We start from the raw sequence: 26,577 nt of genomic DNA, 5'->3' as shown, positions 1-26,577 counted from the left end.
CCTCCGGGAACCAACTAATGATATGCAGCAGTATGTAGTGGCCATAGTGTGATATGATCCTTGAGGTTCATTCTGTTTTATTCATCAAATCTACCTTATCTTAACACCCCCACCCCCTGCATAGCAGCGGTGCAATGGGGGGCATATGCAGGTCTTCTTGCAGGTTTGGCTGAACCTGCATTTTAATGACTTCTCTGGGACAAACAAAGGTAAACACCCCCACCCCAACCATTTCCCCAGGTGTCTTGTCTAAGCTGAGCGCCCTCCAAGCTGTGAGGTATGTTTCAGCTAGGCATAGGCACAGGAAGGCAGCTGCATATAATTTCCCAAGGAAACAGCGTTGGCACTGAAGGCAGGTGAGGATTTCTCAGGGAATTTGCCCGGTGTTGAAGAGCAGTCATTTTTCCTGCTCTGCAAGGGATGTTATCTGATGCTGCTTGTCATTTAGAGCCTTGGCAAGTGGGAAGGAGGTTTAGTTTTTGTTTTTTGAAAAAGCATGGAATCCTCCCAAGTTGACATAGAAAGGTAGTATAGGAATTAAGAGAATTCAACGGGGGGGGGGGAGTAAACAGAGGAGGTCAGTAAGCAACATCATTAGAGCCAGACTTTTTTTACTGTTTGCAGTTATATAATGCCCTGCAGTGCCATGCAGAGATGGGTACCTTTGGGGGGGGGGGGGATATTCCCAAGGCCAAATTTTAGAAAACTTTTAATCATACAAATTTGATACATTCTTTGAAATCTTGCATCATTTGACATGTACCTTTTGTAACATCACACATATATGCATCACTGTTGTTTTAAATTAAGTCTCTGTTATGCTTTGATGAGATCATGCATGGCCGACTTCAGGGAGCACTATATTTCAGATGACTGGCTCAGAAGGAGGTTGCTACAAGCCTGGTACCAGCTTGACTTCCTCCGCCCACAGACTAGCATTGATTTTAGTGGTTCAAAGGCAGGAATATCTAGCCATTCATGGGCCCGTTGTAGCTCTTCCTCCCTACTACCGACTCTCATTGCTGTATTTATAATCTTTTTAAAAAAAATCTAGGATACTTGTATTGGGACAAATAACAATTTCAAGGACAGCTTTTCTCCACCTGCTGTACTCCAGATATTTTGGACTACAACTCCCATCAGCCCCAGTCAGCATGATTATGGAGGCTAGGGCTGATGAGAGTTGTAGTCTAAAGCATTTGGACAACACCACATTGGGGAGGCTGCCCAGAAACATCTTCCAAAGGCCTTCTCAATATTTTTGTAGTTAGATTTTTTTCTTTTCAATATAAGCGTTGTTAGGCATACATGAAACCTGGTTTATTTAATGTGTTTTGCTTCCCCCCCCCCCATACATAGGCATTATGCACTGTATGTATGGTTCCACATTTGTATGGCTGCTTTTCGTAGGTCTGAACTCATGATTAACATATAAAACTGTCCAAGAAATCCTGGAGTAAAGATAGGCATATTTGATATTCTTGTCATGTGCACAGAAAGTGAAAAGGCTTATAAGCTTATCAAGGAAGCTTAGAGGACTCCCACATGCATAGGCTGAGGAAAGTCTGTTCTGTTTGTCCTAGAGAAAAGAGAGAAGGAAGTAGAAGCTGATATTAAGACTCAATAAAGGCCATTCTTAACTACCCTTGGCTTTGTGACCCTAACCTTAGTATACATAACAGGGGCATGGAGCCTATAGTCCTCCACGTATTTCTGGACTACAACTCCCATCATCCCTGAGCATTGGCCTTGCTGGCTGGGGCTAATGGGAGTCTAGGACCACAGTATACAGTATATAATTTCCAATATGGTTTTGAACATTTGTGCTTTAATTGCACAAACAACCTGATAAATATAATGGTTATCTGAAAACCCACATTAAGAAAGCAGTGTTTTGGTTGAATGAGTTAGCATGGCTGCATGAGAGAACTGACTTCCTTGGTTCGTCCTAAGTGGGGTTTTTTTAACCTTTAGGACAGCTTTCCCCAACATGATACTCTCCAGGTGTTTTGGACTACAGCTCCCATCATCCCTGTCCATGATGACTAGATTTGATGGGCTTTGTAGTTCCAATCAACTGGAGGGCACTGTGCTGCAAAAAGGCTTTAAGGTGGCATTCTATTATGGAATAATTCCTGAAGGTACACACATTCTTGTAATCCAGACTTTGGCTGTTGTGTTCAGAACTGCTGATCACAAGTCATGTCTCAATGGGGCTTTGTGAAATCAATTGCTTTTGGAGTGTCTTGAATGCATCAGTTGCTGGAGCCTCATGTACACAAGCATTTTTGGTTAGTATTATGACACCAGCTAGATTGGTTCTTTTCAGAGTATGTTTACATGAGCAAGAACCAAATTAGTTGCTCTAATCATATTTGTTGCTCTAATTACTTTGGTGAATGGGATAATGCTTCTGTGTCCAAAGATGTTCAGATACTATTTTTTTGTGAGTAGTACCATTTGCACAACACGCTGGTGGTGTACTACTACTGGTATAAAAAATGGTCTCTTCTGGGGATGTGTGTTCCAGTGGGAGGGGATGGAGTGAGTGCCTCTTGGTTCACTCCTATACAATATGGTCATATGTCTAAGACTGGTTTGAGAGGCAGTAGGGAAGTGTTACAGAATCTGCCACATGCACTCCAAACTGACAATTTAATTTGTATTTCTGCATTTTCAGTGTGTTAATGTATAAGTACACTTCATCAGTGAAGTACCATTAAAATAGATGCAGAGAACTGAAGCTGGTACTAAAATAGCATTTGTTGGTTGGGAATGCTTTAAAAATAAGAGCCCCATGTTTCTAATTATGTGTGAAACCTTCGTCACAAAAGTGCCCCAGATTTGTTCCTTAGGCCTCATTCAGGTGAATTTTGCCTGAACTCAGCCCAGATAGTCCTGCAGATGAAATGGAAAGTGGAGAGGGAATTATATATGTTAAAGGAGTTTCCTTTTTTTGGCTATGCTTTGAAATTACTAGCGTCTGGGGAACAAAAAAGCCCTCCCTTCCTTTCTTGGACAGCCCAGTGCCTTGCTGGCGTTTTATTCAGTATCTGTTTCCAATCAGAGATGAGAAAGAGGGGGTAGGTACTGAGCTTCCAGGAGAACGGAAAAGGGTGTGCTGCCCCTTTAAAGCTGTTCAGCAAGCCCATGTGGCAGTAGCCCGTTCTGGAGTGTGTTCCTGTGCAATGAATCACTCATTCCATTGTCTGCTCCCCCTCCCCTCCTGCTTGGAGAAATGGAGTCTTTCACCTGGGCTCCTGCCTGCTTACAGTTCCTACTCTTTAGGTAGGGGGAGGGGATGCTCACTGTAATTAAAAGCAGACGGAGGAGAGCTGCTCCTTTCAAAGCTATGTCATGTTGAATGAGCCGCAAGCTGGGGAGTGGCACTTTTGCCCTTCCTGGTGGGGAAGAGGTAGTAGCATTCCGAGAGGGCAGGGCGGCTGGCATTTCTCTTTTCTGGAAGTTCAGGATCTCCTTGAAGTATTATTTGTCTCCATTTTGTAAGCCCTCTGAAATGATTTGACTCCATTCTGTCAGCAACACCCCCCCCCCCCGCTCTCCACCCCCATTCTTGGGGCAGGGGGGGTGGGGGCTCCAGCTAGCACCGTTTATGTTGGCATGTGCTCGACTAGCTGCACTGTGCCCAGAACTCGAAGTGTTGGTTTTATGGATTTCAGACTTGCTCGGTTTTTTTTTTTAAACGAACCAGCAGCTGCTTCATATTTTCCAACCATTCTCCCCCCCCTCTTTCCTTTGCTTCCCCCTCCATTATAACCCATTCATTGCCAAGCCCCACGCCAGTCTGTGACAAACAACTGTAGCCAGACACTGCAATCCCAGCCTGCTTTTTATAAAAGCACGAATGCAGGAGTTCCTTAAATGGAGATTTGATTTAAATCTGAGCAGCGTTCTGCTTGGCAGTGTTCTGATTCATTAGAGGCTGTGTGTGCTTACCATCCCTCCATCTTCTCAGTTTGCCCATATCTGTTTTATGATCTTCCCCTGCTCACCCTACAGTAGTAGCCAGGCCAGTGACTGCATCTTTGTTAGCCTTATAATGGGATTAGGGTGGGTGCTATATGTAGAATGGGGACAGTTGCAAGTGTGATGGTTACCGTGTACTAACCGTAAGCATTCTCTTATACGAAATTATCTCCTTTGTTTATACTTAAAATGCACACATTCAAGGCAGCTGCTGCTCCTCCCCTTGCAATATGTTGCAGGATTATTCTCATTGTCTGCCTGCCCACACTACAAGTAATGTATTACATGCTCTTCTTGTTCTTTCAGAGCTCCCCCTTATATCTGCTAACACTCTCAAGCGCTTTCCTGTGTTATAATTCACCCTTTATGGGTTATCATGTATACTTGAAATAAGGCCTATCCTGATGCAGTTTCATTTTCCTCTCTTGCTTTGATGGCAGAATTCCCACTAATCTGCTTCCTTCTCAGTAAAGATTGTCACTGTCAAATCATCTCATTGTCTGAGTTTGACCTTCAGCCGACTTTACCAATGGTCCCTGGCATGGCATAGGGTTTTGCTAAAAGTTAATTGGTGCTATAGCATGTGGCATGCATTGTTTTGAACCATCTGGGTTTATATCTGTTCCATGTGCTACAGGGCTCCCTTGTGTAGACAACACTGTTCCCCCCTTTTCTTCCTGTCACACTAGATCTTCCTAATGATCATACTACTTTGACTTCATCTTTTAGAAATGTTTAGATATTGTGGTTAAGTGCAGGCGATTGACTTAATAACTTAAATTCAAACAATCCAGCTGATTTGGGAGAAGTGTAATCAAGGCATGCTGGTGCTGCTGGGGAAAAAAACCCATACCTGCAGGCCACTTTTCTAAGAGGAAATGAACAATAGCACCCTTGCCTGAAATGTAGGGATATATTAAAACCTGTTAATTGCAGCTTGAAGAAAACTGCTTACAGGTGGCCTAGGCATGCCAGATCCTAGAGGGAATCCTTGAAATCCCTCCTTACTGGGGATTTTAAACTGGTTTGGATCTGGACAGATTGTTTTATGCCCTTATTGCTCCATAGTCTCAGGAAGTCGGAAGCTGCTTTTAATGAGCCTAAGCTGGGAAGTTGTATAAAGGGGAATCTGATACACCAGTGCCATTTGCTCAAATCTGTGTCCCAAGAATAAGCCGTAGCAATTTAATAGATTTCTAGTTGTGGAAATAAGGTAGCTTAGAAAGATAGAGCTCAGGACTGGGGATTGGTAGATCAGAGTTCTATTTCTGGCTGTTTCGCTGGAAAGTCTGTTGCAATCATTAGATTAATACTGTTGCAAACATGCAAAGTATTGGTTCGATATCTTTTGAAGAAGAGGTCCCAACATGATTTATTAGCTTAATGGACTGTGGAGAGTTGGCCAGAGTCATTTACAGATAAAGGCACATGATGGCTCCCTGTGGAAGCGCATCTTCTGGCTATACTGATAAAAGCACGAGTTCTTCGTGATGGCTGAGATTACAGTGAATTAATACTGTGCATCTTCTAATTGGAAAGCCTGGCCTGCTTGTGAGAAAAGTAATTGGAGGACATGATATGTATATTTGGGCATTTCTGACCAATGGGGAGCTGATCTGCTGTCAGCTGCAGCTGCTTCCTTCTTCCTCTCCAGCTTCTATGCTTTTTGCTATTTCTTTCTATTTGCCTGATTGCTTCAATATATTTTGATCTTTAAAAAAAGAAAAAGAGAAAAGTGTATGTGCCAAGGTCACCCAAATTGTCTAAGTCAAGTTGACTTTTGTTGACTCTAAGAAGTGTGGAAGTATAACTCTGCCCCCGCAGTTTCTGAGGTGTTACCATACATTGAATGCACCCTTTCAAGCATAATATTTGCATTGACATTCCCAGAAGCTGCTTTTTAAAATGGATGCAGAGTTCTTCAAGATGCTGAATTCTTTGTTAATACCAAGTATTCTGACTGAATGGGAGTAAAATCATAGAATGTAAACCTGTGCCTGGAAGAGCACCCCCTTTTCCATTTGTCAAACACAGCCTCTTTCTCCCCCAAAACGTTTCCCTCCAAATTTCTTCAGCAAAGCCACTTGAGCATGGGTAGGCAGACTAAGGCATGGGGGCTGAATCCAGCCCAATCACCTTCTAAATCCGACCCACGAACAGTCTGGGAATCAGCGTGTTTTTACATGAGTAGAATGTGTCCTTTTATTTAAAATGCATCTCAGGGTTATTTGTGGGGCATAGGAATTCGTTAATCCCCCCCCCCATATTATAGTCCGGCCTCCCACAAGGTCTGAGTGGACCGGCCCCCTGCTGAAAAAGTTTGCTGACCCCTGCACTACTGTCTTACCTCCCACATCTTTTACTTTGGTGAACCTTCCCCCATTCTCACTGCTACCCTGAGGGATAATGTGGTTTTCTAGCCAAGCCATATACACCCAAGTCATGATGCTCACGCAAGATGACAGGAGCTGCAGTAGGAGTGCAGAATTACTTCCCAGTCTGTATGAGCTAGTTGCACGTTACGAGTTGTTATTACAGGGTCAAACATTCCCTGGTGTGGGAATTAGGGGTTTTCTAACCCTGCCACGAGCAATTGTTTAATTGTTTTTCCTTTCTCTGGGTTCTCTTTAAGGTGCATAACGACCCTACCCGGTTGATCTTGCTGGTGTCATGTCTGCGGGGAGAATGGACTCTGTCAGCTGAGTTATTAGTTCTGGCTCTTAGTTATGCTCTTCCTTGGCTTGGTTAGGCTTTGCTGTATCAGCTAGAGAACACTGACCTGCTCTACTCCAACCTGAAATAATAATTCCTCTTAACTTGCAAAAGAATTCATTATACGGTAGCCACAGAATACAACATTAGTTATTTAAAAACTAGAGAGTGTATAGGAAGGCTCTGGTTTAGTCTGCAATAAAAAGTGACACCAACCTTCCCCAATCTGGTGCCTGCAAAATGTTATGGACTACAAATCCCATCAGCCTCAGCTAGCACAGCGTTGGGGAAACCGTACACAGAAACTTATTAAGTGCTTCACAACAATTGGTTTCTGTAGCTCAGGTGATGGAGCATGAGACTCTTAATCTCAGGGTTGTGGCTTTGAGCCCCAAATTGGGCAAAATATTTCTGCACTGCAGAGGGTTGGACTAGATGACCCTTGTATTTCCTTCCAACGCTACAATTCTATGGTTTTTTTCTTTCAATATCTGCCACAACCTGATGCTGTGCAGGGCGGGATGTGAGGCATACTTGGGAGCAAGTTTGTGCACAAGCTTGTGTGTTCAGTGCACTTTTTATTTTAAAGTCTTTGTATATTTTATGGAATGCTAAGTACTTTCCAGTGTTTCTGACAAATCACATTAAAAAGCATGTTAAGTCAAGATCAGTAATCTATTGTGGATTGATAGTGACAGTGGTTTTTTTTTTAATTCTGTGATGACAGTAACAAGATTCTGCATTAGAGACCATAAAATACTTTAATCAACTATAAAGTTTTTCTTGATGAGTAAGCAGATTTTAAAGCATTTTAAAATATTTTTAATAGCATTGCTTATAAAAACTGCAGGTAAGAACCATTTTAAAAGAGGCAAATCCCTCATCTAGTATGATGTCTGCTGTGACATATCGGTCTAAAAACAAATGCCCCTTTTACTTAGACCTGTTGTTTTTCTCACGTGCAGAATTAATTAATTGACTTAAACTCACAAAACTAATCAACTAAGATTTATGTAATCATTCTACAGTGCCTGTTATTGTTTTGCTTGTAGACTGAACCATTGTTTTAGCCAGTTTTGCTTCGGTTTCTAGTCACCACACCTCTTACATCAAACAATACAATTCTTAGCACTTTTCATTCTCCTATCTTGCATCAGAACTGGACGTAACACAGGTAAATAAGAATAAATTGGGTTAAAAAAATCTGTCAGCTGTAAGGTGCCCTTTCCTCAGAGTCTGGGTGGCAGCTTCTTAATATAGAGGTAGCACATACTGCAATCTAAGGAAGTGGAACTGGAACATGGATTCAGGTCTCATTTTGTATGCAGTAGTGATGCACCTATGTAGATTCAAAGGTGAGTGTGGGAGAAGGGAGCAAAGGGAATGATCGCATAACCAGTTAGAAGCAAGGTACAGGTAATTCTGATGAGAAGAGGAGAGGAAAAACATTGGCACAGTTAATGGGAACTTGAGAGAGATGTAGGGGAAGAATTGCAGAATCAGTACAAAGACTCTACCAGCATAGAGAGAGGTGATTTTAATATTAGCATTGTGTGAGAGTACCATTGCGCCTATATATGTTGTCCTCGAAAATTTACTGAAGCCATAATCACACATAGCATTAGTAGTGTAGTAATACTGCCCCTGTTGAGTTCTCTTGCACTGCTAAAGTATTTATATAAATATTGGATCCATGTGGGCAGGGTCAACAACATGAATGTGATATGCATAGCTCAGTAGTGTAGCAGTACATGGAGACCCAATTGTTCCCTCTTTGTTGTACCATCCATAGTCCAAGTCCTCAAAGAGCATTTTTCTGGTCTACACTATGGACTAAGACAAAGGTTTTTAAACTGTGGCTAATTTCTAACACTGTGCACAGAGGGAATTGTCATGTGCCTGCATGAATACTTGTATGCACACATGGAAAACAGCTTGCTTGCCATATATTAAAATATATATTTTATTAGGCTTGCAATCCTTCTAAACTGTTCCCTACATTTCAGTTGGTCCATGACAATTTCCTAATGAATATCACTGGCACAGATGTGGCTATTTAGTCAAATTTAAATTTAAAAAATGTGCAGAAAGTGTGTGTTTTCCATATGTGTATGTGTGTATACATGTCTATCTTTACCTCTTTTAAGATTTAGTACAATAAGAAGCAGAAGGTCAGAAAAATACCAACAGATATCGAATCATAGCATGACTCTCTCTTTCCACATCAACACTGTTTAGGGCTGCTTCAAACATCACAGCTGTTCTATGTGGTTAACAGTGACATGTGAGAAATTGCGTGCAAACTGCATAAAGAATACCATATGTGATTCCACTATTGGCTGTGGCTTTCCAGAATTGGAAATGTAGCAGAATAAAAGGCATGTGTGATCATTGCGTGGAACAGTTGGCATGTAGCTTGCATGCAAGTTCTTAAGCAGAAGTGCTTACCCTGTAGGAGTTAATGTCTGAAGAAACCCTGGGAGAATGGGAAATTAGGGGTGAAGATTTAACGCTCTTATTTGGGGGTTTAAGGTACAAACTGGGAAGAAGGCTACAAACAGAAGACCATCTTCCAAACCCTCAAGAGTAGAGGACCAGGAAGCCAGGGGAGTGTGTTTTTCAGCACACAGTGCTGTTCTTTTTCTTTTTATTGGCAACAAGCAGTCAAAAAGTATAGAGCAGTTGTTGAGGTTGATGTGATGCAGATGATAGGAAGGAAAATGGCCCCAGAATGCAGACAATGGCACTGTTTTCGAAAATCATACTGAGTTTTCCTCACTGCTTGTGCTGGAATGAAATGCTTCTGTTTTTGTGTGTGAGAGAATGAATCTTTCTTGAGAGTCTTAGAATTCTCAGTGTTAGGTACTGATGTGCTAAAGAGATAAGAGCTATAGCTAGATGATAGGTGGAGACAGTGCAACAGCAATTTCTTTTTGTTTTCTTCCCCATAGATAAGGAAGCCTATTAGTCATTTTGTAAACTAAAGCCCAGTGCAGAAATAGTGCAGCTCTGATGCGGGGACTAAAATTACTTTGCTCCAATATAAATTATATGCACATCTGGCAAAAAATAATCCAACAAGAGCTTGAGTTGGGAGGACCCTGAGGAATAACCTGAGTGGGGTGGTTGTCTGAAAAATTAGGTATGCTTTTGTTATTTAATAGTAAGCAGTGAATCGGAAAGGAATAGCTAGCGATTAAGCTGTGAAATGCCATCCAATATCTGGATATGAATTGTATTTATTTGAACAGACTGCAGAGGATTGCAGTGACTTCAAATGAGAAATTCTCTACTGTACAGGGTTACTTTAAGGTGTCACACATCTTTCCATACGGCGATAGTGCCAGGCAAGAACTTCAGAAAGGAATTGGTGATACACATATAATGTATTGTTGAATGAGTAACTTCCCAAGTTCATTATCATTCTGGAAGCTGGTTCAGATAAACATTAGAGTGCTTGACATTCATAAGCCAGGTAAAGAAAAACGTGATTCCTCTGAATTATGTTATTTATTCTTGCACCAAGGAGAGAGAAAAATGGCATATTAGATCATTTTTTAGATGTGTATGTGTGACATATTGCACATATGAATACGGTAATTTGTTTAAAGGTGTGATCAAATTGCTTCAGTTTTTAATTCATCTGTAAGGAGATCTTCACATAACCTAATTTGTTAATTTTTCCAGCTACCTGTCTAGTATGAGATTGTGATTAATTCATCATTGCAATATGTGTCTTGCAGAAATATATATACAACCCAGTAAATACTCAGTTTTCCTATTCACTGATACTCTGAATTCTGGCTGCTGCATCATATCAGATCTATAGCTTTATCTGACTTCCCAGCTCCTTCAGACATCTTCAGTTCCTGTTCAGCCTTCTCGAGACCTGCCTCCAGCATCCATAGCAACTCCCTTTATCCCTGCCTTGCACAAAGTCTGTTCCTTTCAGTTCCTGTATATTACCCCAAATAATGTGCTTTGTTCTGAAAGCTTTGGCCACTTGGATCTCCCTCTTGTGCTCCAGTTTTTCGTGAACAATCGGTGTGTAGGCTGAGAGGGTAATGCGTCACTGCTCACAGAAAAGCCCTCTAAGCAGTAATATCCAGTCACAATGGCATAGGGGCCTCTTCAGATAATATTAGTGAAATGCATGGGACTGCCCTTAAAGATGTCCCTTATGTTTCAGCTGCTGCAGAATGCTGTGCTTTGGAGACATAATCATTAGCATTGTCGCACTGGCTTTTAATTGGCATCCAAGTTCTTCATAGATTGGGACCCATGTACCTGCCTCTTTCAGTAGGAGCCTCCATGATTTCTGTGCTTCTGTTCTGTCTACATTTCTTGACTGAACGAAAATAAAACATTGGCCGCAAGGATTAGAGTCTTTGGTTATGAAATGAACTACAGTAGAAGGCATTCGGTTGGTTTGGTGCTTGTTTTGTTCTCTCTCTGTGTGTGTGTAGCTGTTGCTGATTTTATATTGTTTTCATTTGTTTTTATATGAACTGTTTTGTGTTGTGAAAGGACGGCACATAAATGTATTAAACAAAGTTTAAAAACCTCCCTGTAATTTTATATTGGAAATGGAAAAGGAATGTTTGGACACCAACCCTTCTGTCCCCTCCCATCTCTCCATTGAGGGTGGGGGAATGCTGTGTTAACTTAAGGACCTTGTGTTTGTTTGAGTTCAGGGTCTCTCAGTTTATTTGGTGTTTGAGGAAGGAGCTGTAAACTCAAGGCCTGTTCAACATTTCTCCCAATCTCAAATCCAGGGTGCGTGAAGTATAATTTGAATTGGAGTCTTTTACTTCTAATCACTTCCAACCATGAGGTCTACAAATACAGAAAACCTTACCAGTTTGGGTTTTAGTATGCCTGGAGTACAGTTACTCCTAGGGCTTATAATTCATTTAATTGATCTTGCAGTTTTTAGAAAATGAAAGGAAAATGTGGTGTTTCTCTTCTGAGTTTGGAAAAGGACGTGCAGAATAACAAATGGACAGAACTTTTTCTTCTAGCAACTGGCTTGTAATGAATGCTCAGGTAGTCTAATTACCTTTAAAAGGTAAAGGGACCCCTGACCATTAGGTTCAGTCGTGTCCGACTCTGGGGTTGCGGCGCTCATCTCGCGTTACTGGCCGAGGGAGCCGGCGTACAGCTTCTGGGTCATGTGGCCAGCATGACAAAGCCGCTTCAGGTGAACCAGAGCAGCACACGGAAATGCCATTTACCTTCCCGCCAGAGCGGTACCTATTTATCTACTTGCACTTTGACGTGCTTTCGAACTGCTAGGTGTCTGTTCCACAAATATGGTAGGGCTGGGTCTTCCAACTCTTCCTTCAGCACATTGCCGGCTCTGCTGTTTGGAAGGTAACTGAAGCTGCAACAATCACAAACTGTTGGATTTCTCAGGTTCCCAGTGGAGGCTTCAGAAAGAGGGAGCATTGGACAAAATGCGGTCGTGGCCTTCCAGTATTAGTATATGCTTTTATCCTAATAGAGTTCTTATTGGGATGGCTGTGTCCTGAAATATTTATTGGCCTGTTTAAATATTAAATGCCATGAAGGCTGTACAGCATGATGGTAATTCTGGTGCCTCAGGTGATAGATGGGTCTGCATGTTGGCCCTTTATTATCACTGGAGGAAACATATTTTGCTGCTCTTCTTTCTGTTACCACCCAAGTAGTACCTTAATGTACCGGTATTTCCTTTCACCCCAAGGCTCAACTTTTTTGTTAAGACCCCCATCTTAGTACCTCTGTTGGCTGACAGGTAATCTTGTTTCCAAACCTGTATCCTGCGGTGTGTTGACTCACTGACCTAGCTTGTGAGGTCTAGCTCCTGCTGTCTTGGCAGCAGTTAGTGGAGTGGCAAGATTCAAGGAGCAAGATGAAGCATCAACAGAGGATGTCTGAAGCTGGTCCCTTGCCTAGTCAGACAAAAAATGCAAACCTCATTCTCAGCTGAAATCTCTTCTAGGATTTCAGACTTTATCATACAGCTAATTATGCCTTATTTTGTATTTAGTTGGGTCTCTTGGGTCTGGCTAGAGTGCTAGTGGCATATATCCCAAGCCTTTGCCTGCTACCACCAAGTTTAAGACCAACTGTATACAGTGGTACCTTGGTTGTCGAATGGCTTGACTCCCGAACAAATCGGCTCCCGAATGCCGCAAACCCAGAAGTGAGTGTTCCGGTTTGCGAAAGTTTTTTGGAAGCCGAACGTCCAGTGCAGCTTCCCTGGCTTCCGATTGAGCGTAGGAAGCTCCTGTAGCCAATCGGAAGCCGTGCCTTGGTTTTTGAATGGTTCCAGGAGTTGAACGGACTCCCAGAATGGATTCAGTTCGACAACCAAGGTACCACTGTATTGGAATCCCCACTGTGTTCACATCAGGAAGGGCTTGGGTGCAACACTATAAAATCATCGTGGTCAGTAGAGCTTCTCAGAATCAAGCACTGTCATAATAGACTCCTGGAGAAGTAGACTGCAGCTAGATCAGCTGCTGACTAAAGAGATTTATCATAATGTTAAAACAGGATTAGAATGTTCTAATCCCGGTTTAGCCATGAAAACTTACTGGGATGCTGTGAGTTATCATGCAGATAGACTAAGAAGTGCATCAGATTACAAACATAAATTGTTTGAATTTATGGTGGTTTCTAAAGTGAAGGCTGGTGTGTTGAAGAAGCTATCACAGATGGTCTTTTGGATTCAGGAAGCTGAGGGGGGGTGTCAGTTCAGCTAAGCCTTTTGAGGCTGAGGCTATGCCTGGGTTGTGTTCTTGGTGGGCAAATGATTGTACGTGATCTTTCACAGTGATGTAGGTTTTGGATGCATCAGCCTCGGTTTCCAGGGTATCTGTATTCCGAAGAGTGTGATGCTGTTTATCTGGAAGAAGTCATTTGTATCTTTTGCTGCTTTTGAAAAGAGGCTATTGAGGATAGCTGTGGGGCTTCGAATAGAAGTCAGTTCTCAGGCGAAGTTACATTATCATTGCAGCAGAGCTGGAAACTGTGACAGAATTGCCAGATAAGCTCAGTGACCCTTACAAGCAAGCATTAAACCACTTTAAATATGCATCCATGTTGAGAGTTTGTACAAGTTTAACAGAATGAATTGTTACTAATGCAGTTGAACTAAAAGTTTTTCCCTTGTGCAGATAACAGGACTGAGGGAAAGGCCTCGATAACTTCTGTTGGGATTATCTTCTCTGGAAGTTTTCAAGGCCTTTCAGCTGCCATTAACTATGTGGTATAAGTGCAGACCAGTATATTTTCCCCAAATAGACATTTGATGCTGATTTTGAGTTTCTCCGGCAATGTATTGGCAAAACTGTGTGTAACCTTGAACGAGCTATACTTTTAAGGGGTACGACATTAGAAAATTGAAAGGAAGGTATAGTGCAGGGGTCAGCAAACTTTTTCAGCTGGGGACCAGTCCACAATCCCTCAGACCTTGTGGGGGGCCGGACTATATTTTGAAAAAAACAATAATGAACCAATTCCTATGCCCCACAAATAACCCAGAGATGCATTTGAAATAAAAGGACACATTCTACTCATGTAAAAACACGCTGGTTTCTGGACCGTCTGCGGGCCGGATTTAGAAGGCGATTGGGCCGCATCCGGCCCCCAGGCCTTAGTTTGGGGACCCCTGGTGTAGTGTAATAAAAATCCACTAAGTTAATGGGCACGACTAAGCAGTTGAATACCACTTGTACTGTTTTACAGTAAGCCCACAATTTACGCACATTTAACTTGTGTGCATTCAGCTTTGTATGTGTGGCAAAAAAATAAAATAAAAGGGGGAGGGGTTCTAAGGAAAATGACCTTGGCAAACCCACCTGCTATTGAACCCAGTGTGTTTTTGCTATACGTGATTTTGGCTTTTGGCACGTCCCCCAGAGCGTAGCCCCCACGTAAGTTGCAGGCTTACTGTACTCATTCCCTCAAAAGATGAAAAAGAGGGTGTCCAAAAAGCTGCTTTCCCAGCTGGTAGTGGAAGAAATTACAAAGGATAGTAAGAAAACAGGTAGAATGTGAGACAGATTTGGAAGTTAAGTTTTGTTTGTTCACTTAAAATAGTTCTTAACAACCCTTCATCAGATGATTGTAGGGTGGTGTATGTATATATATATGTGTATATATATATATATATATATGTGTGTGTGTGTGTGTGTGTGTGTGCGCGCGCGCGTGCTTTTTACATTCTGGCACTTAATTTATTTTGCCCCTTTTGGTTTTTATAGTGTTTGCATTTGTGCTTACATTAAGACTCTTTTTGGTATGTACAGGATTTGGATTTTAGTTTTTTTAAAAATAAATAAACAGTTGAATTGTGTGTTTTATTCTAAAAGTAGGTATGTAAACTGCCCAGAGGACTTAGTTTATCAGCAGTATAGAAATCTTACTATTGCAACTATTCGCATAGTATATGCATATAACAGTATAAAACCCTACAATAAACAATAAGATAAAAGGCTGGTTAAAAGCTTAATACCAGGGAGCAGAGAAGGCAGTTCCAAATAAGGCATCACCAGAATGCCTGGACAAATGGAAATGTCTTATTCCGGAGTCAGGATACTACCACCAAAAAGGCGCTGTCCCTTCTGACTACATAACAGAGCTCCATTAAAGGTGGTGCATAGACAAGGGCATCTACAAAAGATCTCAATATCAGAGCAGGCTGGCATGGGAAGAAGTGTTCCTTTATGTATATGGGTCCCAAGTCTTTTAGGGTTTTAAAGTAAATTTGTGTTTGGAAGCAAATAGGCACCCAATTTAATTATTTCAAAATACTGTAGATGTAATATGAACAGCACTCACTGACAAAGTGTTAAAGCTTCTGAGTCATTTCACCATATATAAAGTACAGTGGTACCCCGTGTTACGTACGCGATCCGTTCTGGGTTGCGCCTTGTAACCTGGGTGTACATAACATGAATGAACAAAACAAAAAGAAAAGAAAAAACCCAGAAGTTTGCGGGTTTTTGCGCTTCTGCGCATTCGCGCTCCGTGGAGGACTTCCGAGTCGCGGAGGTACGTAACTCGAACGTACGCAACACGGAGTGTACGCAACACGAGGTATGACTGTATGACACTAATCCAGTGTAATCCAGGTGGTTACTAGAGCTTGCTTCACTGTAGCAAGACTATCTCTGTCCAAGAGTGGGTTGACCAACTAAATCTGGTAAAAGCTGCATTGACCTACCATGGCCACTTGGGCTTCAATTGACAATGCTGGATCAAGAAGTACAGGCGGTGATCATTTTTCATGCGTTTGATTGGCATGCGACCGCTGTTGCGCACAGTTTTTGACCCTGGGTGGGCTTATGTGCACTTCGCCAATGTGCACAATGAGCTGGAATGCAACCCTTGTGCAAATGAGGAGTTGCCTGTATTTCCAAACTGCATGCCTCTTCCATGGTGTGTGTGTGTGTGTGTGTGTGTGTGTGTGGTTATTGGAGAGCAGTTAGAGTCTCCACCTGTCATCCCTTCCATTGCTCCTCTATGACAAAGATATGCGGTATTGTTTCCAGGGAAGGAGAGTGATTGCCTTGGGGTAGTTTAGCTCCTATTATCCCTTCTGCTTTGTGCTGCATTTTTGTTGTGCTGGGACTGATGCATATGCCTCTGCATATGCAGCCTCCAGCAACAGTAACATGGGAATGAAAGCTTTAGAGCACAAACTGAAGACTCCAAGAGGAGTGAGGCTTTACATAAAATGTGCTACGTTGCACTTGCATACCTTTCCCCCAGAAGGGAAACCGAGTAATGTCTGTCTGTAGAGCGCAGGCCCACATCTTTTTTTCAAGCTAAGCAGCCCTTTCCAAGACATCCAACACTCTCACCAATTAATTCCATATGCTTATCTTCCCCCTCTTTCCCATTCCTTTCTTTCCCCACCTCCTGTTTTAACTGGCTGCTGATTCTTGAGGTTTCTGCCTAATCCTTGATTTTCACTTGGAGTTGCTCTCTATAAAAGTAGGAAGGACAGGAGGACAGTCTATGTTGATTCTAGCAACATGAAGAGATATAAATGATTGTTTGATATATATGAAATTTAACAGATGCACTGAGTATTAAGGGGCTCTTTGTTTCTTACACCAAAAGATAGCACAGAGCCTAGGTTAAAAGAATCATATGAGACTTCCAGTAGTGTCTTAGTGACCAAGTTCTAAATAATCTGTTGACCCTCTATCAGGAATTATCTTTCCCATTAATTCTGTTAAATCTGTCATAGCATTTGTACCTGTATACCTAATCATGTTTTGGAGATGTTGGTCCATACTAGATGTTGACTAAGAAGCTCTGTGATCATTGATTGATTTTGGGATTCATTAATTGATTGATTATTACATTTATCCCCTATCTCTCCTTCAAGGAGCTCAAGGTGCTCAATGTTCATCCCCTCCCCATTTTACCTTCACAACAACCCTGTGAGAAACGTTAGGCTGAGAGATGGTGACTGGCCCAAGGACATCCAGTGCACACCATGGCAGAGTGATGATTTGAACCCTGGTTTCCTGGGTCTTGGTCCAACACTCTAACCCTACACCACACTGGCTGTTTTTGTAAAGAACCACAAATTGCCTATTTCTGTACACAATTCTTCATGTCATCATCTTTTGTTTTCCTAGTCTTGCTTTATGGCTATGATTTCTGTTGGGGCTTTGTTTTTTGTCCAGTGCTTGGAGATTAGCAATACACCAGAACTATGGAAATGCCAGATCCCTAAAAGTAATTTGTATGTAGTAAGGGTTTGTCCAATTAAGTTGTAGAATCGAGTTGTGGTTGACCCTGACCTATTCTTTGGATAGGTTATAACCCCCTAGAACAGGCTGTAGTACTGACACACATTCATCCTGGAACAAACTCTTCCTTCTCCTCTATTTAATTAAAACTGCAAACATTTGGGGACAAGGACCCTGCTGCTTCTGTGTTCTGTACAGTTTATTGCACACTGTTGAAGCTAAATGAGTAATAGTGACTTCAACCAAGTGGTAGATGTTTTGCATTGGCAAATACCAGAAAAACCTTTCATGGTTTGCTCATGGTTCCAAGGAGCCCCATTGTATGGAGAGTCAGTGTACTTAAAGAAGTACATAAGTTCATGGAATCTTTCTGTATAAATGTTGGGGATAATGGCAAAATATTCCTCTTTGTTCTTATTGTACAGTCATACCTCGTGTTACGTTTGCTTCACGTTGCGGCTTTTCAGGTTACAGACGTGGCAAACCTGGAAGTGTTTACTTCTGGGTTCACCGTGCGTGCATGCGCAGAAGCGATCTGTGCGCTTCGCACATGCGCAGAAGCACTCTGTCACACTTCGCACATGTGCAGTAGCGATGCTCTACTTACGGACTTTTAAAGGTGCGAATTGCACCCTGAAACGGATCATGTTCGTAAGTAGAGGTACCACTGTATCTGGTTAGTATTATTGCTGGATTGCAGTAAAAAGTACTTCCAGCTACCTATTATTTGCAATGATGAGTAGTGCTTTGGTGACTGGCATGTAGACAGGCTAGCGTGCCAGACGTGTGAAAGTTGTACATTAAGTGCCACCCTGGACTCCTTTGGGAGGAAGGGCAGGCTATAACTTTAATAAGTAAAGTGCCTCAATCTCCATACTTGTTACTGCTAGTTCTGGCAGGATCAGTATGAAGGTGGTTGGCAGGCAAAAAAACAGCCATGGCACAGAACAAAAAATGATAGTTGCAAACTTCCACGACAACAGGCACCTCTTTTGTGCTGAGAAGCCTCACTGAGGAAAACTGCGTTTCGCCCCACAAAACAACTTTTCTCTTGAATTTTACCAGTATGTTTAGACTTTTAATTCCCTAGAGGTTTTTTTTTTAAGCAAAAATGAACAGAAACAAATATACAACAGTTAGCTGTGCTTTGTGGTGATGATTATGAGTTGGTACACAAACCTTGTGTATGATGCAGGTAGGGGGAAACTGAGTGCGTTGGAAACTAAAGGTTGGTTCAGAGAGATGACATCCATCAAGGTCAGGGCAGCTTCTCAAGGCAGGCTATTCCAAAACTAGCTCATGTACCTTTGATGCTGAAGACACTTCCATATTTATAGACCAGTGGGTTAGTATCTGGAACCATTCAAGAGAGACTTCAAAATGCCTGGGGCCCAATGTCCATTAAGGTAGAAGGCCTGTATTGGGACTGAATAGTTAATAAGTTGGGGCTCTTTTGAGGGAGGGAGTTTGTTTCCAACCCACAGCTTTATTTATTTATTTGTATTTGCTTTGATTCGCCTTCTGTTCCAATGACTGTTGGTGAATTAAAGCAACTGCAGAGCAGCATAACTTCCCCCCTAAAAACATAGCACTCTCCAAACATTTAAAAGTAAGACTCATTTTTAAAGTATGACTCATGGCCAGTGAATTACTTTAAAGGACCTACCGTTAAGCATACATGAGTGCTGGAGATACTGATGAGAAGAGAAGGTTATTGAATTGCCATTTTCCATCCTGACATGTGAAAGGTGGTGATAAGACTTCACATGTGCAGTAACTGAATGCTAGAGCCTCGTGGCCATTGAATTAGGTCATGCATTTCGTGAGGTGGGACAGAGTTGATTGCAACTTTTGTTTGTCAGGCAACAGAGTGAACACAAAATTCCAACCAGAAAAACAGAACAAACTGCAACATTATCAGCTGTGCACAGAGCAAATAAGTACATTTCTGCATTTCCCCCACATTTATTCCTTTTAAGAGACGTTGATTTTGTGACCACCGAATTTGATTTCTGAGCAGAAGCAAACCTGTATATTTATGTGTCACTAGTATTTCAAGGGGTAGGGGCAACCTGGTGTAGCTGAAGAAGAGATGACTCGGATGCATCTATTTGGACAGCTTCTCCTTGTTTCCAGTCTGTACTGCTGATATTATAACTGCAATATTTCAAATATTCATAGATACCTTCACTTACAGTTCTGTTAACTAAGAAGTCAAAGGTAAGGGAAGAATAATAACTGATTGGATTAAACATTGACTTGAGTTATGGCCAACTGCAGAGATTCCACTTACATCATTATAGGCAGCATCAAAACTTTGTGAATAGTTGCACTATTGCTTTATTGTTAGTTTACTACTGGAATTATACAGTACTGCGAAGTGCTTCTACCATGGTTTGAGGGGTTCAGGAATTTCCTTTAAAGACAAGATCCTAGTATATGTTGATATATGGCACATGGTTCCGCCCTCCCTTGAGAAGATTGGATAAAACAAAACAAAATTAAAATGCTAATTCAAATGATGGAAAGTATCTAACCATTTTAGTAATAGTTCTGCTTTAGTAGCACAGCGGTTAGCCAGCACTTTGCTGACGTGTAGGCAGAATGAAGACAAGTCAAACAAGATTGTCCAGAGTTGAGATACCAGTAAGTTGTTGGAAAATGATAGTACGAACTGAAGAACTGGAAGAGAGAAATAGCCCATCTTAAGAATGCTTCCTAACTTTCCATGTGCACATCTGTCTTACCTAGTAATCGCTAGTCAAATTTCCTTCTCTGCAGAGGAATAAAAACATAGCATCACCACTGTTGCTGCACCTCTTCTTAACAACTTCATGTTGCATTTCGTGCATTAACTTCGACTATAGCTGCAAACCTTGATTTACAATATTGCTATATTTGTTGGGAGTGAGGTCCCCCATACATTCTCAGTGCTGCTTTGGTGTAGGAAAAAAACAACCAGGTTTTTAGCAGAAATTGGCTGTAGAAAGAAATACTGTGTAAGAAAGACATAGAGTGTAAGGGCTTGTCCAGACTTGTGCTTGTTCCACTGCTTTCCTCTGGGAAAATCTGATATTTACCACTGAATCAGAGCAAACATCAATTTGGTTTTCTGGGACTGAAATTTGCTCCAATTCATTGCTAAAGAGCAGGTTTTCCTGGGGAAAGTGGTGGGGGAAACAGAAATTTTTAGGCATTGCTAAAACTGCTTGGTCCCGTACTTTCTAGGCACAGGACAGTTGGAAGTGTAGATGAGACCTAAGTGCAGTTGCAGACTGGTTAGAACAATCAAAACAATAAATAAACTATTTTCCTTTACATTTTTTTACTTAGAGTAAGATTGCATTAATAATAATAATAATAATAATAATAATAATAATAATAATAATAATTTTATTTATACCCTGCCCATCTGGCTGGGTTTCCCCAGCCACTCTGGATGGCTCCCAACAGAGGACTAAAAACAGAATAAAACCTCAAATATTAAAAATGTCCCTAAACAGGGCTGCCTTCAGATGTCTTCTAAAACTCAGGTAGTTGTTTATTTCATTGACATCTGATGGGGGGGGGGAGTGCCACTACCAAGAAGGCCCTCTGCCTGGTTTCCTATAACCTCACTTCTCGCAGTGAGGGAACCGCCAGAAGACCTTCAGCACTAGACCTCAATGTCCTGGCTGAACAATGGGAGTGGAGACGTTCTTTCAGGTATACTGGGCCAATGCCGTTTAGGGCTTTAAAGGTCAATGCCAACACTTTGAATCGTGCTCAGAAACGTACTGGGAGCCAATGTAGGTCAGTTTCCCTCCTCATAATTTTAAAATGCTATGGAATGTATACTCAGTTGAAAATTGAAAGGGTTTTTTTGTTCCTTATTTTATTACTTTGAATGGAATATTGAGAGCACCATTACACTGTATGTATGCATTTGATATACGAGAGAAAGTATATAAATCTAATCGATCCACCAGCTATGTCTCAACATTTAGTTATTACTTTTTTAGCTCAAATTGTAGAACAGTTATGAGAAACCTGTGCCTCCCACTTCAGATTTTGCTAGACATCATTTCCCATCATTCCTAACCATTAACCATGCTGGCTGGGGTTGGTGGGAGTGGCAGTTCAGCATCAGCTAGAGGACCACAGGTTTCCCACTCCTGCAGTGTGAACAAAAGGAAGTGGCGGAAGGGAAGCCTGTTTCATATATACCGGTAAGCTAGAAGATACTACTGAGACTGGCAGCTGGAAAACAATTAATTATATTTGTGGCTTAGAAATGCAGAAACAGCACTTTATGTGAAGGTGGAAAACATGGCGTTTTTGTCCTGTAGGGATTCAGTAAATAAAACTGGTTGTCATTGTGTAGGCTCTCTGTATGCCTCTGTGTGCTGCTATCATTGAATGCCCTTCTCCTTCTCTCTGCTACAGGCATGCATGATCACATGACTCCCAGGGGACACTGGCCAGATATGCTAGTGTCAGAACAAATTTGGAATTCAGCCAGTATCTGAATGACCTGGCGTTAGCTAGATGTATTCTGAATTTAACATAGTTTCATTTTGCCTAAAATGAGAGTTGCAGGCAATTTGATAATGCACATAGAATGTTTCTTTAGTTCATTTCAAGCCCTCTCCTGCTTCTGCATGTGTTCTTCTGCAAGACTATTTTGTACAGTGGTTCCCTTTGGAGAAAACCAACAGTGATCCTCTGTGTTTTGCTAAAGCACGATTTCCCTGTCTCTGGGTTATGTTTCTCAGTGCTCCAACAAGCTGTGCTGCTTCAGATCTGCGAGTAGGCATATTATTTGCATCTACACTGAGGGTGCTTTATACAGCCTGCTGTATTTTTCATAGTAGGTGTACGGATATGTATTTTATAATAACATGAAGGGCATTGCAGGTAAGCTGTGAAGGAACGGATACGTTGGTTTCCTCATCTCTTTTTCCTGGGAAATAGAAAACAATCTTGTCTTTCATATGGTACAAACTACATGTTTGTTTTCCAACCCTGAAATTGATCTTTTTGTTGGGAGAAAATAACTTATAAAGCACTTCTGCAAATACAGTACAACCTAATCTCTCTAGGTTGCCAGAGGGAGGAACGTTAAAAATATCTGAGTTAAACAGAGTGCAGTATAACTAAGGGCTGATGTATGTTGTGGGGATCTTATGATGCAGCCTTTTTGGGGTGGTTCCCCCTGGACTCCTAGCTCTAGTCCCCCCCTTTCCCTTTATTGTGGAGAACTATTCAGACTGAAAGTCCTCTGCCATCTTGTTTGGTGACACAGTTCCAGAAGGGCTATACCATATGATGATTATTTAAAAAATAATCATCATATGGTATGCCACCAATCAGATGGGCAGTATATGTGTATATACCGTGTATATATGTTGTTGTTACTGCTGCTGTTGTTATTATACAGAATTGTAGAGTTGGTCATCTAGTCTAACCCTGCAATGTAGGAATCACAGCTAAAGAATCCATCCATGACAAATCAGCAAACTATATCCTATTAAGTGTCAGTTTCAGCCAATTTTACCAGCATGGGAGTCAACATGTTTGCTTGTGTCTTTCATGTGTGGCTTTTCTTTGGTCCATGTTACATTGGACAGCTACTGCAGGTCTGCAGGGCCAAGCTGCTTCTTTCTAATCATGAGAGAGAGGAATAATAATGCCTAAGCTGAAGTTTGCTTTTCCTTAGTTCCATAGGTGGCTGATGGTGCAATCCTACACATGTCTACTCAAAAGTCCCACTGAATTCAGTGGGCTGGCTCCTAAGTAAGTGAGTACAGGATTGCAGTTGGAGGCTTTTCTATTTCCTGACCATTATGTACCAATCAGGGCCAGTGGATTTTTACTATGGTCCAAGAATAAATAGCAAGAATTGGAGAGGTGGTCTCTGTTCAAGAGATTTTTTGCCTTTCTATGTGCTTCAGAACTAAGGCAGAAGGATCTTAACTAACTCTCTAATCTGAATTTAAACCTTAACATCCTTTTTAGGTTCCCTGTGCAGCAGAGTCACTGTAAATGACTTGTACTAGGGACACAGCCTTTTAGGGTTGTCTCCTCACAACTTAGCATTAAGTTCAGAAGAATACCTTGTGCATTCTCCTGATTTCAGTATGCGGACTCTAAGAAAACCTCTTTTTGTTCAAGAGTGCATGTTGGGTGATGGAAATCATGTGCTTGAGAAAGCTTCACCATCATTCTAAAGTGCTAGAACTCTGCTGATGTTCTCTGGGTGGCTTTTAGCATATCTGTTTAATAGCTGTCAAACATCTAATACATCTGAAGCAGCATTTGTGGGAAAGTGCTACTAGAAGCCCAGTGCACTGGCATGGCAATCTCTGTGGGTTACCACAAATTGGGATGAATATAATTAATGCATTGTTTGAAAGTAGTGATGCTTATGATTGGGAGAGAGAAAGCGCAGTGTTCTCAACGCTGCTGTTCATACCTTCCTCTCTTGGAAAAGCAGGCAAGGAGTGCCATTACAGTAAACTGGCACTGTGATTATGTGTTTGGTTTCCATTTGGCATCTTCAGAGCCTTTATTTCTAAAATGTGTTCTGCTGTCTAGCCCAAAGGTTATATAGCTTGACAATAAAGCACAAGTGATCCATGCAAAAGGTTCAGTAGCAGTTACGTATCTCCAGGAAGGAGGGGGAAACTCCTGTTTTGACTGGCAACCGCTCTCCCAGGTGTGAGGTGTGGGCTACCCATGACCCTCTAGGTCAGTGTTTCTCAACCTTGGATCCCCAGATGTTTTTGGCCTACAACACCCATCATCCCTGACCACTGGTCTTGCTACCTAGGGGTGATGGGAGTTGTAGGCCAAAAACATCTGGGGACCCAAGGTTGAGAAAGGTTGCTCTAGGTGTTTCTGGACTTCAGCTTCCATCATTCCTGACCACTGGCCATACTGTGTGGGACTGATGGGACTTGGAGCCCAAGAACATCTCTACCCAAAGGCCACTGGTTCACCTCCCTTGCTGTAAACATTACTGAGTTAGATGGGCCCAAAGTCTCAATTTAAGGCAGCTTCTTATTTCCTGAAGTGTTTTTGAAGAACCCCAGAATTTTAAAAAAAGATAAAATATGCCAACATGCAAAACGTAAAAAGGTAAAAATTAAACATGACATGCACAAAACCATTACAATTAAGCAATAATCTAGTAAGACCAGCACATTTTATAAAAACATGTAAACATCTGCTATAACCGACCACTACCACATCAGTTCAAATACCTACCTAACCTGAGGATTTTAAAAATGCTTTCTAAAAGTCCAGAGGGGTTCAGCCTTATGAGGCTTGACTGATGGAAGGTTCTGCTGAGGCTCAGGCAGTTTTAAAAGGTTTGGTCAAATGTTAAGGTTTCGATTTGTTAGAACAGCAAAAACACTTCATTCATAAAAACAGAATTAGTTGACTGCTGCTGTGAAGATTTTTGTTGTGAAATAATGAAGTCAACTTAACTAATGTTGTTATTATTTTTAAAGTTTTTATCTTTGTCATTCTGAAACTCCATTGTCAGCTTACAGTTGCAAAACTAAAAGTAAAAATAATTATTTTAAACAAATTAATATAGATGGCGAAATTTTGTTTTATTTCTACTAAACAGAAGATCACACGGCGCTCTCTGGTTCCCTGCCCCAACCGTTGCAGGGTTAGGGGTAAGCAGTCATTACAACTGCCCTTGCTGACAAGGACACCTTAATGAGTAGTAGTGAGTTGACTCAGATGGAAGGGCACTTTATGCAGCAAATAGGTGGAGGCGTTCCTTAAGTAACCTCGAAACAATCTACCTTGAACTACAGTGAAGGAGGGAATGGTCTGCACTAGTAAACAAAGAATGTATCAACTGATACCCATTCTAAAGTTTAATGAGATGTCGGGGTACAAATCTGCTCTAATATTCTGCAGTTTTATTTTCCTCTTAAAAAAAGAAAAAGCTTTGTTCTGATACCATGAGTAAGAACCCAGTACTTCAGTTTGATAGAATGCTTCTCTGCAGTTAATAGGATTGTAGGGGGGGGAGATCTTTTGATCTTGAAAACTTGATCTTATCAATCATTGTACACATTAAACATGCTAAAGAAATGATTGATTGCTTCTTTGTGGTGTATGTGTTCTTGTTGTTGAGAAATGAAAGAGAATTTATCTGGACCCTTGAAAGACTGGTCGTTGAAAGAGCTCTTTTTGGGGATGGTATATTAAATGCTGTTTTCTTTTTCACTCGCAGGGTAACCAGGAGCCAACAGCCACTCCTGACACGATGGTCCAGCCATTCACAACAATCCCATTTCCACCTCCCCCACAGAATGGGATCCCCACAGAGTATGGAGTACCCCACACTCAGGACTATGCAGGCCAGACCAGCGAGCACAATCTGACAATCTATGGGAGTACACAGGCGCACGGAGAACAGAACACGAACACAGCCACCACACAGAATGGATCTCTTACGGTATGTGTAGCAAGACTGAGCAGTGCAGCATTACTTATTTCAGATGTGAATGCCTAATCTCTCGCATTTGTATTTTTTCCAAACTTGATAGATAGGACTCTTGTTGCAAAAACTAGACATTCAGTCTGGCCGGTGGGGGTTGGGGTGGGGAGTACCTTTGCATTCCAAGCTTTATTTTTAATTTCCCTGGCGAAAGCTGTGATGACCAAAGGAGAGAATTCCTCCCTGCATTGGAAAGAGAACTGAAAAGGGCAGATGTTTGTTACTCATCTGAAATCAATCCAGGCTGAATGAATTAAGAAGGTGACAGAAAAATCAATCCAACTTGTTTTATTCTTTGACCTGTGCTCCAGTCCACTTTTATGTGGCTGATGGGCCCTCATATAGGGACCTTTTCACATCCTGCACCCACTCTCTATATGGATCACGTTCTCTTGCCATCTCTCCCTTTGTGCAGCTTGCAGAGGCAGGAGTGAATGCAGATGGGTCTGATTGGCATCAGTGTGCAAGGTGTCTGTATAACCAATGTGGCTTGGAAATGATGGGATCACGATACCCAAGTTTCTAGGTTAACTTACCTGCAAATGTGGGTGTCCAAACCCTTACTGCACCTAATCTCATGCACCTCAGTTCCTCTCTGCCACCACTGCTTGTTTC

General features: G+C 41.6%; 1 protein-coding gene across 14 annotated transcripts in view; it reads left to right on the top strand.

Annotated features, from left to right (window-relative positions):
* Positions 1-26,577, top strand: part of RBFOX2 (RNA binding fox-1 homolog 2) — a 169,692-nt gene that overhangs the window by 79,418 nt on the left and 63,697 nt on the right. For all 14 annotated transcript variants that reach the window (XM_033162574.1, XM_033162573.1, XM_033162568.1 and 11 more), the window contains one exon: positions 25,696-25,920. In XM_033162574.1, the coding sequence (XP_033018465.1) occupies positions 25,696-25,920 (225 nt within the window). The remainder of the gene's footprint in view (positions 1-25,695; positions 25,921-26,577) is intronic.

The sequence above is a fragment of the Lacerta agilis genome, chromosome 10 (assembly GCF_009819535.1).
Source record: "Lacerta agilis isolate rLacAgi1 chromosome 10, rLacAgi1.pri, whole genome shotgun sequence".
NCBI lineage: Eukaryota > Metazoa > Chordata > Lepidosauria > Squamata > Lacertidae > Lacerta > Lacerta agilis.
This window is presented reverse-complemented; position numbering and strand designations above follow the sequence as displayed.